Source organism: Onychostruthus taczanowskii, unplaced genomic scaffold (genome assembly GCF_017590055.1).
Source record: "Onychostruthus taczanowskii isolate IOZ18803 unplaced genomic scaffold, ASM1759005v1 scaffold67, whole genome shotgun sequence".
Classification (NCBI taxonomy): domain Eukaryota; kingdom Metazoa; phylum Chordata; class Aves; order Passeriformes; family Passeridae; genus Onychostruthus; species Onychostruthus taczanowskii.
In genome coordinates this window covers 1,792,602-1,807,750 of record NW_024504455.1, presented here as the reverse complement: position 1 = coordinate 1,807,750, position 15,149 = coordinate 1,792,602, and the positions used below count along the sequence as shown (strand labels likewise).

The 15,149-nt window shown below is 38.9% G+C and overlaps 1 protein-coding gene across 2 annotated transcripts in view; it reads right to left on the bottom strand.

Moving 5' to 3' along the window:
* Positions 1-15,149, bottom strand: part of EPHA3 (EPH receptor A3) — a 179,365-nt gene that overhangs the window by 26,060 nt on the left and 138,156 nt on the right. For both annotated transcript variants that reach the window (XM_041420914.1, XM_041420915.1), the window contains exons 8-12: positions 14,472-14,574; positions 13,956-14,023; positions 10,318-10,443; positions 5,591-5,776; positions 1,844-1,905 (exon numbers count right to left, since the gene is read on the bottom strand). In XM_041420914.1, the coding sequence (XP_041276848.1) occupies positions 1,844-1,905; positions 5,591-5,776; positions 10,318-10,443; positions 13,956-14,023; positions 14,472-14,574 (545 nt within the window). The remainder of the gene's footprint in view (positions 1-1,843; positions 1,906-5,590; positions 5,777-10,317; positions 10,444-13,955; positions 14,024-14,471; positions 14,575-15,149) is intronic.

Here is a 15,149-nt window from a genome sequence, read left to right as displayed (position 1 = left end):
ACACAAGAAATTCATTTAACAAAAGCAAATGCTGATCTGAGTCAGCAGCTTTCAAATTCTGTTAGTTTTAAACTCATTTCTTAAAATTTTCCTCAACTGCAGGAGCACAAAAATGACTGAAACACTTAGCCTAGAAACCATTAGTTGGATATATTTCTAATCATCTACTTCTGGGCATAATTTAAATCTCTCAACTCTTACTAATCCTGTTTGCTAACATCTACTTTTGATATTGATATATGGATATATAGACAATAGGACAGCATTTGTTGTAGTGCAGCTCTCAGTTGAATTCCCCAGTGCTGTAAATGTAACCTCATGGGCAGCTCTCCAGCTCCTCGTGCTGCTGCTGCTTCTGGAATTTTATTAAATACAAGGGAGCTGGCTCTGTCACGTGAGGTGATCTGACATGAATCAGTCTGCCAGACAGATTGCATCCATTTTTCATTTTTGGTTAGTGTACTTGGGGGTGATATTGGCACTGGACACATTAGACAAATATATGACACAGTGGATGCTTAAAGAGTCTCTCAGAACTCTCCTTCATGAAGAAATTAATATTTTAAAAGATTCTTAGCAGTTGTCCGTACCTTTTTTTATCAGAGCCAACACAAGAGAATTTTATATAGACTCTGGAAAAGATTTAGCTGAAAACCAGAAGGTTTCTAACCATGAACAGAATCAGATGCTCAGAGAACCTTTCAATGGCAATGAGGAAAGCGAACTAAGTAGTTCCAAAAGGCATTTATAAAAAAGGTTATAGGGCCAGAGTTGCCTGTGATATTAATGACTCACAAGGTTCTTATCTATGTTTCTACATAACAGCAGTAAAAAAAAAAATCACAGTAAAATGAAAGAACAAGCTGAACAACTGTTCTGTGCAGTCAGAAATTATTCTCCCTTCCTCAGGGCTCTCTTCAAGGATTTCAAGTCTAAACAAAATATATATAGTTCAGTACAGAGATATTTCATTCAGCTATACTGACACATTATTTATATGTATTTTACATGCTCCAGTGGACACCATAACATATATAGTACATAGAGAAACTAAGGTTGACAATCTATCCCCTTTTGGGGTTAAATGTCTAGTTCAATGTTATGAATTTGGGGGATAATGTCATTCAACCGTGGCAGAACCAAAGCAGTCTCCCAGCCAAAGCGAAGTTTGCTCTAACAAATTAAAATTAAACCAGTGTTTCCCCTCAGATGGGATTTCACTTCTCCTACACTCCTTGTTTTGCCACAAGTAAATCTTGGTGACACAGGGAGCGTTCGAATTTTTTTAGGCTCACTACCAACTTTGACAGAAAACAAAGATAAATCAGCCACAGCATTAGTGTGTCTAAGGTTGGAAAAAGAAAACAGGCCAGTAAACTTTGCTAGCTAAACATTTCTAACATCCTCAGGTATGGGGCTATTCTCTCAACTTTTCATTACTGATAAAATTTCCATAAATTCATTCATTTAGAAAATCTCTTGCTTGGACATAGAGACTGCTAACCAATAAGCATAACTGCATTACAGTCATAATTCAGCCTCCAGAAAAGCAGTTCCCATTTTTTGTGTGCCAGAATGTTGCTTTGTTTTGTTCATTTTTAACAGATACAACACACTAATGCAACCAAAACTGCCTTAATTTTGAAATAATGCTTATTGCAAATGGACCAGCAGACCCCTAAGTGGCTTTATGAGCACACCATGATATTCACAAACCTAAATGAGAATAAAGAAATATCAAGCAACAAGAGCTGCTGATGAATCAGTGCAGAGTGGCAGTAAACCCCTAACAAGTCCAGAACAAGAGGCACTTCTGCCCCATTTAGTTTCCTGTTGCACTTACTCGTAGGAAGCTGTCCAAGGACCCATTTTCCATATATTCAGTAACAATCATAACTGGTTTACCTGAAAACAGAGCACAGGAGGCAGGCTTTACAAAGGAACATATTGGAATACCATCAGCAAACCCAAGCATTTCAGGAATGTGTCCAAATCTTCCTAATCCCAAGGATAATTTTTACATTATTCTGTTACATTGAGAAAGGAAGCAAAAGATGCGTGAGGCTGGGTGCAGATAAAGATGGAAAGTGCACAATAAAACCTTGGAAAGCCTTTTTCTTCCCCCAAAACCCATCCAGATATATTCAGACCAGTTTTCGAAACCATTCCTTCCACCCTAGGGCATTTTGGTGACACAACCAAGATTTTCTGTGCAGCTCTGACAATCTGGAGAGAAAGTAATGCAAAAAATTCATGTGATGACAGGAAAGTTTTCAGATCAAGGTCATTGCTCTGCTAATATTTTACCATGATATGGATTTTATTATTTCATAATATTTACTAATGCTCTGCTTATTTTCTCTTTGTGGTAGAGAGAAAGGTGGGTAAGAGCATGAAGTTATTTAAGGAGATGAATTATTATTGCACAAAAAATACAGGAAGGCACCTGAACATAAAAGTAGAACTAAGGCCTGCATATTATATAGAGGGCATGGTGAAATTTTAGCTTTTAAAATTGAACAGCATGAGGCTTGAAAAAGGCACCCAGCTTAATTAAGAACAAGAAGCCATTAAACAAGCCAAGTCAATGGTGACAACGTTTTTTCTGTTTGCTTTTCAAAAAATACAGCTTCTACCAAACAGAAATCTTAGAAGAGAAATAGTAATTTCAAAGAATGAGTTTAACACAAGAAGAACATTATGAATTAATGGGCTCAGAGATCTTTCTGTGGTGCAAATGATGTGTTATACTGTGGGAGTCACACTAATGACTAATTAATTGACTGTCATCCATTCACCAGTAGGAAATACTGTATGCAAAATATTAATCTTGAATGATAGATGATACAGATATGAGATTTAACAAAGTAAAAGCTCAAACAAAAAATCTATTTATACTCAGTCTTGCTAGCCAGAAATATAAAGATTAAAGAAAAAGCACTTGCACTCTGTGTGTAACATGAATTCAAAGGGATTTCTGGTAACACCCAGAAGACACTGCTGGACCTTTCAAGTACAGGGCTATCCAAAATTTTCTATGATAAATTGATTTACTTTGCCCTGCACTTTGAAGCCAGGAGACAGGTGCCTGGTTTCTGTACAAACTCAGGCAATTTTACGAGACTTTATCAGAAGAACTTAAATTAGAGTAAGAAATATATCTTCCAAATTATTACAGGAGCATCTTCCTGCCTTGCTCACCCACACTCCAAAAGCCTTAAGTGCAGGGTTTCACCCTCATTCAGTTGGAGATGTGCCCATAATAAGAAGCACATGCTCTGAAGTTTCAAAAGAGCCCTCTGCATCCATTTATCAAAGCTCGGCCGTTTATAAACGATAACAAGTTGTGTCAACAGCATTGCCCAGGTTTATTAGAATAGCAGGCTACAAATTGCTGTAAATTATTAGTAAACTCAGCAGAACACGTGTGCTGGTTATTAAGACTGCTGCCTACAGTGTGCCCAGGAGTGCAGGGCAGCAGCTGGGAAATGCAGAAATCCACAAGGAGCAGAGGAACAATTCTGTGCTGGAGGCAAGGCTGGAAGCCTGATGTGGTGATTGATTTGTTAAAAAAACGCCAAAAACAACAAAAAAACCTCCAAACTCCTAAGCTTCTTGTCATTCTATCACCCTGCAGAATTTCCAATAAAACAAATAATTATATTTCTTATTGTATTTAGTTTGTGCCATATACTTTTGCCCAGTACAAAGCAGCTCCAGAGCAGATTTCTCAGCTCCTGTTCTGGAGCTATCTGCAGAGGGTGTTGTACCCCTGAGGTTTTATTGGCTTCAGTTGGGAATATTCAGAGTTTGCCCTCTCACACATGGATGTGATGGGCAGCTGGCACTCCTGACCTCCTCCCCCAGCCCCCCAAAGCAGACAGCAGTGCTGTGAATGCACCTGAGGGGCAAACTCACTAAAAGTCACTTACACAGAGTGCAGAGAGGTTTAGCAGCGCACATTCAAGAGCAACGCACAAATTCCTGCCTGCACAGCAATTAAATTATTGTCTCAATAATGCTCCAGGAATACAAAATGTAACAAAAGAGATTTTAGCTCAGCTGTGTGCAGACTGATGCTGGTGTTTCAGGTGATTTCGTGACTGCAAATCTTATTCTGACTGTATAAAACGTGTGTGTCACTACAAAGCAGGAGATAAAACTCAATTTATGCAGGCAGACCTTTCCTAATAGGACTGTGGGACCTAAGATAAACAATAATTTCTTTGTTATTGAAATCAGCAAAATAGAATTTCATGAATCACACATAGAGAAGGCATTATTATTATTATAATTATGGCTCTTCATAACATGTAGTGTTTTACATACCTATCACTAATGACTTTTAGACATATTCTGGTGGGGTTTTCATTTCTTATACTTTTCAGCAGTATGTTATGAAATTTTTTCATGCCTATCCTTGTGAAACTTTGAATCACATGATTGAAAACCAAAATTTTCTTAAAACTAATAAAACCATCGACTTAAATCCAAAGTATTTGTTATGTTTCTATCCAGTTAAACTAGAAACATCCTCAGCAAATTCCAAGCTGATCACTGAAATGGCAAAGAGCTGCTTTGCCAGCAGGATCCTCTGGGATGAACAAGAAAATATCCCACCAATTTTTTCTGCCCCCCTTGAAAACCTTGGAGCACTCATTTTTTGGGTTTTTTTTGGTTTTTTTTTGGTTTTTTTTTTAAGACTGCCTCATAAAAAATCTTCTTGATCTCCCACTTAATAACTAATGTAGGTAGATAAATTTGGTTGCTAAATGTATCACTTCGTTCTGCAGTGGAAATATAGAAAGTGTGGCTGAAGAAGGTTGTTGAAATATACTACTTTTCCAAGAAGGTACCACATGTACATGAAGGTTTCAGTTAAATTTTTTTGGTCTCAAAAAGAGAAGGTGATTTGTTATCATAAACAACGACCAAGAATATGCTTTAACGAAAACAAACAAAAACAAACAAAAAAACCCAAACCCCAACCAAACCCATAACAAAAGCACCCAAATTCAGATTTAGAAAAGGCATTAAGTAAATATATATATATATATATATATATATATATATAAGGACAGAGATAAAATTAATTTTACTACAGACAGATTAAATCCTCAATATTTTTTTTTGAAATTTTTACCAAGATGTTTGAATTCTGGAATTCTGGAGCTTTAACATGCCTCGTGCTGGTACATATTGAATATCCCATGGAGTACTTGCCCTGCATGAAAACCATCTAGGAAAAAAGTTTGGCCTTATTTAATTATTCACTAGAACCGGTTGTTGTACCAGGTTGGCTGTTCATTAATTAGTGCTAATGACAAATCTAATGACCTAGCTGAAAGCAGAAGACAGTGAAGTTCAGTGCAATAAAGAAGCCTCAGCTCATCAGTCCCCACGACTCCTTACCAGATCATCACCCAGAGCCCTTTTGGAGCAATTCCTAACTCTGGAGTTTATTAAACCTGCCATTTTATTACTGAGCTTTTTGCAGAGCATAAACCTGGATGACTTCATTTATAATTCACTTCTGCTCCCCTTTGACTGATCAGAAAATCAGAGAATTATTTAGGCTGGGATTTCTTACTTTTGGTGACGACTCCCTCCAGCCGGATGATGTTGGGGTGGTCAAACTGGCCCATGATGCTGGCTTCTCCCAGGAAGTCCCTCCTCTGCTTTTCTGTGTAGCCAACTTTCAGGGTTTTGATGGCCACTGAAATTTCCTTTTTAGAAGGCAGCTTCAGGCGTCCACTGCACACTTCTCCAAATTCCCCTAAAAAAAGAGAGCGACAAAAAGTCACGAAAAAAGTGACGAAAGCTGAAATGTGGTTATTCTGTAGGGATTCCAGGAAGAAGAATCAGCACTCAAAAAAGCCCCTGGAATGTGGTGTATGCTGGTTTATCCTCTTGCAACATGCAAGAGCAGAGCACAAGGAAAATCATCTTAGCATTCAAAAGAGGGAGTATTAAATACATAGAAAACTGTTGGAAGAAGACACCTCAGCTGAAATTTTTTTTCAGTTAAATAATTTTTAGAGAAATCACATCAGGAAGTTTCAATATATTACTATTTGAGCAGCAATAGATTTCAATGCCACTTTTCAGCTTTTCTTTTCTGAATATTTCTTTTTCTTTAGACCTCCAAGTTAATCAAGAAAGGCCTGAATAAATGTGTGGTAGGGCAATGACCTTTCTCTGTTGCTAACCCAGGCTAGATTTGAGTCAACAACATAGAAATTAATGTTACCACCAGCTGCTTCATCCTCTAGGCTGTACTATCAAGGTAAAAACCACTCCAAGATACATCTTTATGCACATACATATTGCTAAAAAGCACTGACATTAAATCCTTTGATTCTAACACTGTTTGTATTTCAGGCTGCCAAGACAGGCAGCAGCTCAGAAAGCAAATTTTAAAAGCTTTTACTAGTAAGTAAAGGGAGTTGAGTTCTTTTCAGACCTAATTAAAAGCATTCAACTTCTGCAAGCCCAAATGACCATTATGCTTTGCCAGGAGTTCAAACACCAACCCCAGCTCAATACTGTCAGAGCACCACAAAATAGGAAGACCAAAGCACATCTTGAAAACAGAGGGAAGGGAGAAAAAAAACGCTTGAAATAAATCTTGTAGCACCCAGCTTCCAACTCCATTTTCTTGATGTTTTAATGGTCCAAAAAGCTATAACAAGCTAAGCTCTCAGAACTATTTTACAGTTACTGTCAATGGAGACTTTAGCTATGATTTCAGCCAGCAGCCCAGCAATCAATCCTTCATTTTAAAGCTGGAATCGTGTATCTGATATTTGTTTAACTTCTGGGAAGGAAAAGGTTATGGGCAATGTCCATCAACACAGTCCCATTTAGCCATGGCTGAACGATCCAGAGCTTGAGTGATTAATCAGATTCCAAAAGTACCTCAAAGCCAGCAGATGCTGCAAGAGAATAAAAGATGGGCTCTTTCTAGCAATGAAGTTTGCTGTTGTCTATGGATATAAAGCAGGTTCATTTTCTTGGAAAATTATTTCATTGGAAAGAGCTCCCCAGGCAGCCCAACTATATTAACCTATGATTTTTTTATATCCAGGGCAGCATGGATGCTAAATACATCTATCTGGTCAACACCCACAGTGACCCATGCAGTTACACCACAATTTTCCCTGCAAATTATTGTAATTATTGTATGATCCCAGTAAGAAAAGGACTGGGTCTCACCAGACACTGTTTAGGAGGAACAAGGGCTTGTGTTTGAGTGGAAAACCTGGCACTGTAAGATATGAGGATGGTAGCTTTCCATACAAAGCCTTCCTGAGGCGTTTATTTTTAATTACATCACACACATAAAGACTGAATAACCTGCCCTGCTGACTGCTGTGTCTATTTACATGTGGGAAGCTGATAGGGATTATTTAGTGGGCTGTTCATGGCACAAAGATCTCTCCTCAGGATATCCTAATTTCTTTTTAAAGAGGCTATTTTGTACATCAGGGGATGGTGTTTGCTGTGCATTTAGACTCAGGGGAACAGTAAATGAAGATTCTGTGAAATCAGCTACTCCCTTCACTTTGCTGCATTTTAAATCTGTGCAGAGAACTCCCTCAAATTTGGAGAGGCACCAAAGTTCAACATTTCTTAAACCTTGGGAACATCAACCACGTTCACTGGGACACTGCAAACCTTCACAGTAAGTTCATAGACAGCTCCTGAATTTTGTGAATAATTGGATTAACAAGATGTTGTGCTACAAGCATATTTCTTCTTTGGAAGAGAAGCAAATGCTTGCTTCCTTGTTCAGCAAAGCACACAGTTAAATCCACCCCAAACCAAGAAAGTACTTTCTTTAGTATTCTCCTACTGCCCAGTTGGATTTAAACTTATGAAGTGGTTTGTTGAACTGAATCCATAAAAATAAGTGAGTTATTTTAACAGAAAAATTACTGTAAAGAAAAGTCTGAAAAAGTGGCTTCTGACCTCAATTTTCTTATGCTTAGCCTCCCACTAAAGTCCCTTGTGTTTTTCTTGAGGTTCTTTTGGATAAGAATATTTCCTTATTGCATTTGTGTATGTTTTCAAAGCTATGTAAGCTCTGAAAGCCCTCTCTTCTCAGAGGCTTCTGGCTAAAGCTGTGAAAAACTGCTTGGAGCACTTCAGAATGTCGAGGCTGCCTGCCTGACTTGAAGGTCTCATTACTTACGTCACACTCCAGGGCAGTTAAATGAATCCCTTCTTCTCAAATCCCTGTCTTTTTTTTTTTTTCCTATAATTTCATTCACACTTGCCTTGCAAAGGACAAGGGCAGGAAGAGACCAAGTCATTCACTCACACAAGTCATTGACCCAGCGAGAGGCAGGAAATGCCTTTCTGGTTTTGGGGAGAAGTGTTCCTGAAGAAGTTGCCTCAGAGCACTCTGAATGTGAAAGCCACCACGTGCTGAGGGTGACAGCAGTGTGAAGTGATGCCACAAACTCATTTTGGGAGCTGCCAGCCCTCTGTGGCCTGATTTTCATCTGTCCTTCCCTTCCTGACTCCTCCTTTGGCATCCCAAGCAACTGCTAGGAGGAAATGTGAACTACAATGCCCTGCGTACTCCAGGCTACGTGAATTGAGCTATGGTGCCCAAAAAAAAGGTGCTATTACAGCTTGAGGGCAAGTTTTAATGCAAAAAGCTTTGCCACTTGGCTCAGTTGGTTTGAGCAGGGTGCTGGTAATGCCAAGGACCAGGTTCAATCCCTGTGGGGGCCATTCACCCAAGAGCTAGATTCCACAATCCCTGGGGGTCCCTTCCAACCCAAAATAACCTGTGATTCTCACTGCAGTGGAGCAGGGAGATTTTAAAACTCCTGACTACTTTTGGACATAGTCCTTTTTTAGAGCCTCTCAAAAATTTTTCCTTTGTTTCCAGAGGCCACATTTGACAAATTTTGGGTTACTTCTTATTCTGTTGTGCATCTTAACTAAAACCAGGTCAGAACAACCAAGCTGTAAAACATGGCACGATCCTAGGAACTCCTTTTCTAGATTCATATACTGCATACAGCCCAAATTTAGAAAGTTTTCACATGTGAGGCTCCTGAAAGTCTTACAAGGAAACACACTGCTCCTGGACTTAAATTTAGAGTATTCCTCCTTCTCCATCCCCTCACAAATTCCCTGCTATGTGCAGTAAGCAGAGCTTTGCTGCCTTGACTGAAGATGATGGAGAACAGTGCACTCTTGTGGGGCAAAATTAAAACCATCAAGGAACATGGATTCCACCTTTCAATAAAATAACTTCAAGCTAAAAACAGTTGAGTAGCTTCAGTTAGAGAGGATGAAAACTATTACTTTTTTTTTTGTTTTTTTTCTGGGTGATTCAGGAGATGCACTGAGTACAGTACCTTGGGTTCTACACTTTTTCCAGCTGAACATCTTTTGCTGTGCACTCAGAGTCTGTCTCTCACATCTCACAATTTTAATTCAAACCACATTCTTAGAGAGAAGCCAAAAAAAACAATAATAAAGGAACAAGTATTTTTCAATGGATTAAAAATCAATAGTGCTCCTCATAAATGCTTTAATATAGGAGGAAAGGCAACACTCCATGATCTTCTGGCTCAATGAGCCAATCTGCCACTTCAAGGAGCAAGCACACATTCCATCAGGAGCTACATGCTCCCTTGCAACACTCAGCATAATGAGAATTTCTGTCATCTGGCTCCTCTGTTACAAAATCTGATCATTTCACCAGCTTGTTTCCTGTAAACCCAACAACCTGTGGCATCTTCATGGCTCAGACAACCAGTTATTGGGCAGACAACTCTTTCCTCCTAAATCCATAATTCAAATCCAAAGCAGTGACCAAAATCAATCCAATGACCAAAGGTCACAGCAGCCTGATGGATGCGTGGTGACTGGCATGAAATGAGTTTGTGGTTTCACTCAAGGCATAATAGTCAAGAGTCCTTTCATGGGGAAAGAGGAAAAAAAAAAGAAAACCTCTTCAGAGCTGATAACATTTTCTGCGCTGTGCTGACAGATTTTAAAGAGAAACATAGAAGTGAGGCAGAATGATCTTTTCCCTTCCAACAGTGGTGCACTCAAATATGGGTTTGGTGTCCTTTGAGAAGCTGTCTTGCTGTCTCCTCTCTTTGAGAAAAAAAAATAAATAGAAAATTGTGTGCCCTTAACTTTGCACTGAAATCAGCTGTAAAAGTGACCTGCTAATTTGAAGACTTTCTAGAACATTTTCTTTCCAGTCACAATTATGAACCTAAACACATAAAACAGTACACACACAGCAAAAATCTGTTTGAGTTCAATATATCTGGTGGTCATTACCTGCTCCAACTACTTTATCAATGGATATATTGGAAGCATCCAGTTCCTTGGCAAATTCATGAACAGCTTGGTTGGGATCCTCATACGTGTGTGGATCTACGTAAGTTCTCAGACCTGGGAGCTTCACTGTGTAAAAACAAATTCAGAGAGAAAATGTTACTTAGACTTGAAAAAACTCCTGAGACAACAGAAACCAAATCAATAGAAGAAAAAGGGAGGAAAGAATTTCCTTTGAAGAAGGAAATTCTTCAAACCAAACTGGTTTTTGTGGGTGTTCAGACTCTTTGTACAGCATGAAACCAGACACTAATGTAGTGCAGAGAAGTGTGACAAACCATTTCAAATATCTGCACTTGTAGTATTTAACTGCTTTTCTAATATTAAAATAGCATTCACTCCTCCCAGGCTGCTACATTTAGATGCTGCCTTAAATTGACCCTTCCAAAGTAACAAAAAAGGGGCAAGGAACAAAATGTGTTGCTGTAGTCAACCTGAGAAGTTCTTAGGAATATATTAAGAAATCAGATTAACTCCAGCTTTTTTTTTTTTTCCTAAATCCATCAACAATATGCATAATAAAGAAACTTATACATTAAAAAAAATGCACCCCTGCCTCAATCTCTCTGCTAGAACATTCAAGGATGGCAGATAATTGTTTTGAATAAAGGCTGGTTCTAGAGCTTTGCTCCCCATACATCCCTGCTATTATTTTGGCCACCTCTAGAGTTTCTTGGCTAGGGATTGCTGGAAGGGATCATTCCCAACCTTTGCCTCCAACAAAAATGCTGAAAGCCAAGCACAGCCCTTCCCCCTGCCCAGCTCAAAGCCTTGCTTGTGTTTGCACCCAGTCCCTTCTGTGCCTGCCTCTGCTGTACTCACTTTACAACAGGAATATGTTTTATTAACAAAAAGTGAAATACCCAGCTTGAAGTTTTCTGCTTCTGACACAAACATCACATTCCCAGACATGTATTCCAGCTTTCCCTAACTGCACCAATAGGTCTTGTAAAAGATATTAACTCCTTCAACAAACACTGCTCTAGCCCACTCAGTAATATCCTTTCAAGCTTAGCATTATTATACTGCAGCAATTTTTTCACTGCTAAAACCTTTCTTTGCTGGGGTTGCAAAGATGGGGGAAAACAACCTTTGGACGGTGAGAGCATAAAATTGTTTTATCAAAAAAGGCAAAAGTGTATGCAAAAAAGGGGAAAAAAATCAATTTTATGGGGATTTATTAGCCTCAGAATACAATCATACCAGTTATGATAGCTGGGTAACACAGCAACAAACAAAAAAAATGATAAAACTGAGTTCCCAAGCTAATTGCCTTGAAAACAAAGCAAAGTAAGAGCCATGCTCCCAACACAAGTGCTGCGTGTGCACAGCATTAAAAGCCAACTGTGTTTCCTTCAAGAGCCTGATGATTACAGAATTACCTGCAAGTAAAACAAAAAGTAATTGGCTGTATATTGCTGTTGGTTAAAAGCCTTGTAAATGCTCCTTCCCGTCCACGCTGAATGTACATTACAGGCCCCCTCACATCCCCAATAAAAATAACAATTAAAAGCTTCTGCACCGTGGGGTTTTTGGCTTGGGATTTTTAATGCTGACCCCAGAGGTTCCCAAGATCAGGTGATGGTGGCTGCAAGGAGAATAATCCCTTCACACCAATAATTAAGGGCAGCCTGCGCAGTAACTGGGTTCTGTCATGAAATAAAGATAATAAACACGTGCACATGTGTTAAGCTGCACTACTTTACAGCTCATTCTGTGCAAACATAATAATTTACATTTTCATTTTAACAGCACAAATTGCCCTAAAGGTAGCAAAAAAATAAAAAAGGCCCAGCCAGAGGAGGCAAAGGGAGAGGATCTGAGGAGGTGAAACATTTTTGTTCCTTTGAAGTAATATTATAGGATTTGTAATAAGGCTGCAGGGAATAGCTCATGGCTGGAGCCTTTTTAAAAGTAATTCAGAGTAAACTGACTGAAATAAACCAGCTGCTGTGTATAAGATGCTGAAAGTTTACGACAGCCATGGAAGTTACTTTGCCCTTTTTTAGTTCATAGGAGCAATTTTCTTACTAATTGCGAATGAGTAATTTGGCAAGATTAAAAGTTTCAACAACCACACACATACACACTTACAAACTCTAACAGATAAATATCTGCAAAATCTATAATAAGTAATTTTCAAGAACTTCTAACAGACATACCAGGCCCATGATTGGCTCTGGTCTTACTGCATAGTGAATCAGCATGACACTACTCAGAAAACAGTACATAAATATCTAAAGCCAAATTAAAAGCAATTTAATCCACAAGAATTTAACAGCACTGCCATGTTTAAGAATAGTGATTGCAACTTTCCATTGTGTGGGAGTAAGGAGAGCAAATTCTGACCTGTTATTTGTCTGTGACACTTATTTTACTGGCTGCTTTTATTTTATAACCTCATTAAATTTGGATGATGAAGCATTAATTCTATGGGCCACATGTAACCTTAAGAGATTTTTTTGAGAATAGTTGGTTAGCAGTCATTGGGCTGCAGCCTGTGTATCCCCTGACAGGGAGACAGAAATCATGGATATTCATACTCTTGGCTCTCTGGAGATAAGGAGAGGCAGGAAACTTTAAAGAATAATAATTTGAACGGTCAGAGAACAGTTATTCCATTGTCAAGAGGGTTGGGAAGCAGCTCTAATTTCCAGCTACTGCAGGTAAATTCCTGCAGTAGCTGGAAATGTTAATTCATAAATTAAAATGTTAATTCATTTATATTTGGGGAGGGGCCACCTGATTATGGTGCCAGCAGCTCTTTTCTTGCAAACAGCAGAGTGCCAATGTTGTGTGCAAAAACCCCCACAGATATTAATGTTACAAAAAGGATTTTCTTGTCTTGGTGTCTGTGAGGGGCATTACCTTTGCCTGTAAGGATATAACATCCAAAGTACAGTGATTAAATGAAAAACCAACCAAGTAATCCTCCCATTCCTGATCAGCAATTAGGCTATCACCTTCTTCTCCCCTCAGCTTCTCCTGCTCCAAAACTAATTTTTTTCCTGTTTTAAAGGGTGTATGGATGGAGCTTTGCCTGTGAGCCAACCTTCAGGATCCACAGCTCTGCTGTGGAAAAGTGTAACAAAACTAAGTACATTGCAAAGAGGATCCAAAATCAGATTATTACTATTATTTGCGGGTGAACTTTGTCAAGCAACCAATTTTCACAGCAGCTTAAGTGTTCATCAAGATGTGTTTAATTTATTTATTTATATTTTGCTTTGGGAAAGGAAAATATATTTCTTAGACTTAATATAACAGGGAAGTTGCAGTTGTACTCTGGATTTCAGCGCTGCACAGCAGGATCAATATCACAATTCCAACCACATGCATTGTTTGAACATAGACAGAGATGTTTTGCTCATTACTAACCTGAACACAGATGAAAGAAGTCGAAACAAAGAATAATTGTTTGGGGAAAATCTCCTTACCCATAAGAGAAGGGATAATTCTCTTCCTAATTTCACCTTGGTTTAAGTGAGGTATGGCTCTTTTTTTTTTTAATTGAAAAATATCAGTTACCTAGGGGAGGAATTCAACTGATCTGAAAGCATTAAAAGGCTTCAGTAACTTACAATGGCCATTCCCAAAATGCAGCCTTTTCTCATCAGTGCCATGTTTAGACTTTTTGTATCCACAGAATCTACAAGCAAAGAGAAAAAAAATTAATACAGAGAATTTTATGTGTTAACTGCAGGTGGAAACAGAATAGAATGTTTTCCCTGCACAATTAAATGCCTGTTTGAAAGTTTAATGATATTTACATTCTCTGTGCCCTATAGAGGCATGTGATGTTCTCAGGGAATTTGAGGAAATTGGCTAATGAGAGGATTTGTTGATTTTTGACCCCTACAGTTTAATTTTACAATTGCCTGAGAATGTGTTTATAGCATTTTTTAACAACTGCTGCATGATTTGGGCTGCTAACGTGAGCAGGCTCATTACTGACTGCGAGCAGGGCTTGGAGCTCCTGGGCAGCAGACAAAGGATTAGAAAGCAGCCACACCATGACACCCCATGTGCCACTGTCACCAGGGCACCCCTGGGACATGGCAACAGGAGGAAATGTGCAAATCACACACCAGACTCACCTCCCAATCAAGACGTACACCACCACAGTGAGCAGAATGATGGCCACTGCTGCTGAAATGGCAATCAGCACCACCTGGCTGTTCTCACTGGAGATGGAGAAGGCTGCAAAGGCAACACAAAAACATCTAAACAACCTCACACACACACACACATCTCATTGGTGACATCAGAATTTACATGCACATAGGGGAGAGCCATCATTACATAGCATTTGGTCTCCTGGTAGATGCTGAATCCAGAACATAATTTTTCATCAAACAAATAAATACAAGGAAAGAAAACTTCAGACTCCAGCCATCTTTGCCAATTTACCAAAGCTGTTTCTGCTGCTCTCAATTTACTTTTGCTAATTGCAGCAACTGCTGGCAAATTGATGCTAATACATAAACTTATACATAAATACAAACATACATGCTATGTATGCCATACATACTTCATGTCATGCTCAGTAAGGAACATTTTCTTCGCATGAAATCCCATAATCATCACCTTCCTTTCCCCTTCTGTATGATGCAAAGTGTTCTTAGGAGCTCAAGTTTCCCAGTTAAGCCTGACAATATCCACATGAAAGTTGTGGCAAGCCAGGGCATGCAGGCTCAGATGTCTACAGGGAAAATAAGGGCTATTTTCTGCCTTATTTTGGTATCTCCCTGTGGCCCCTGAGCATGGAACTTCAG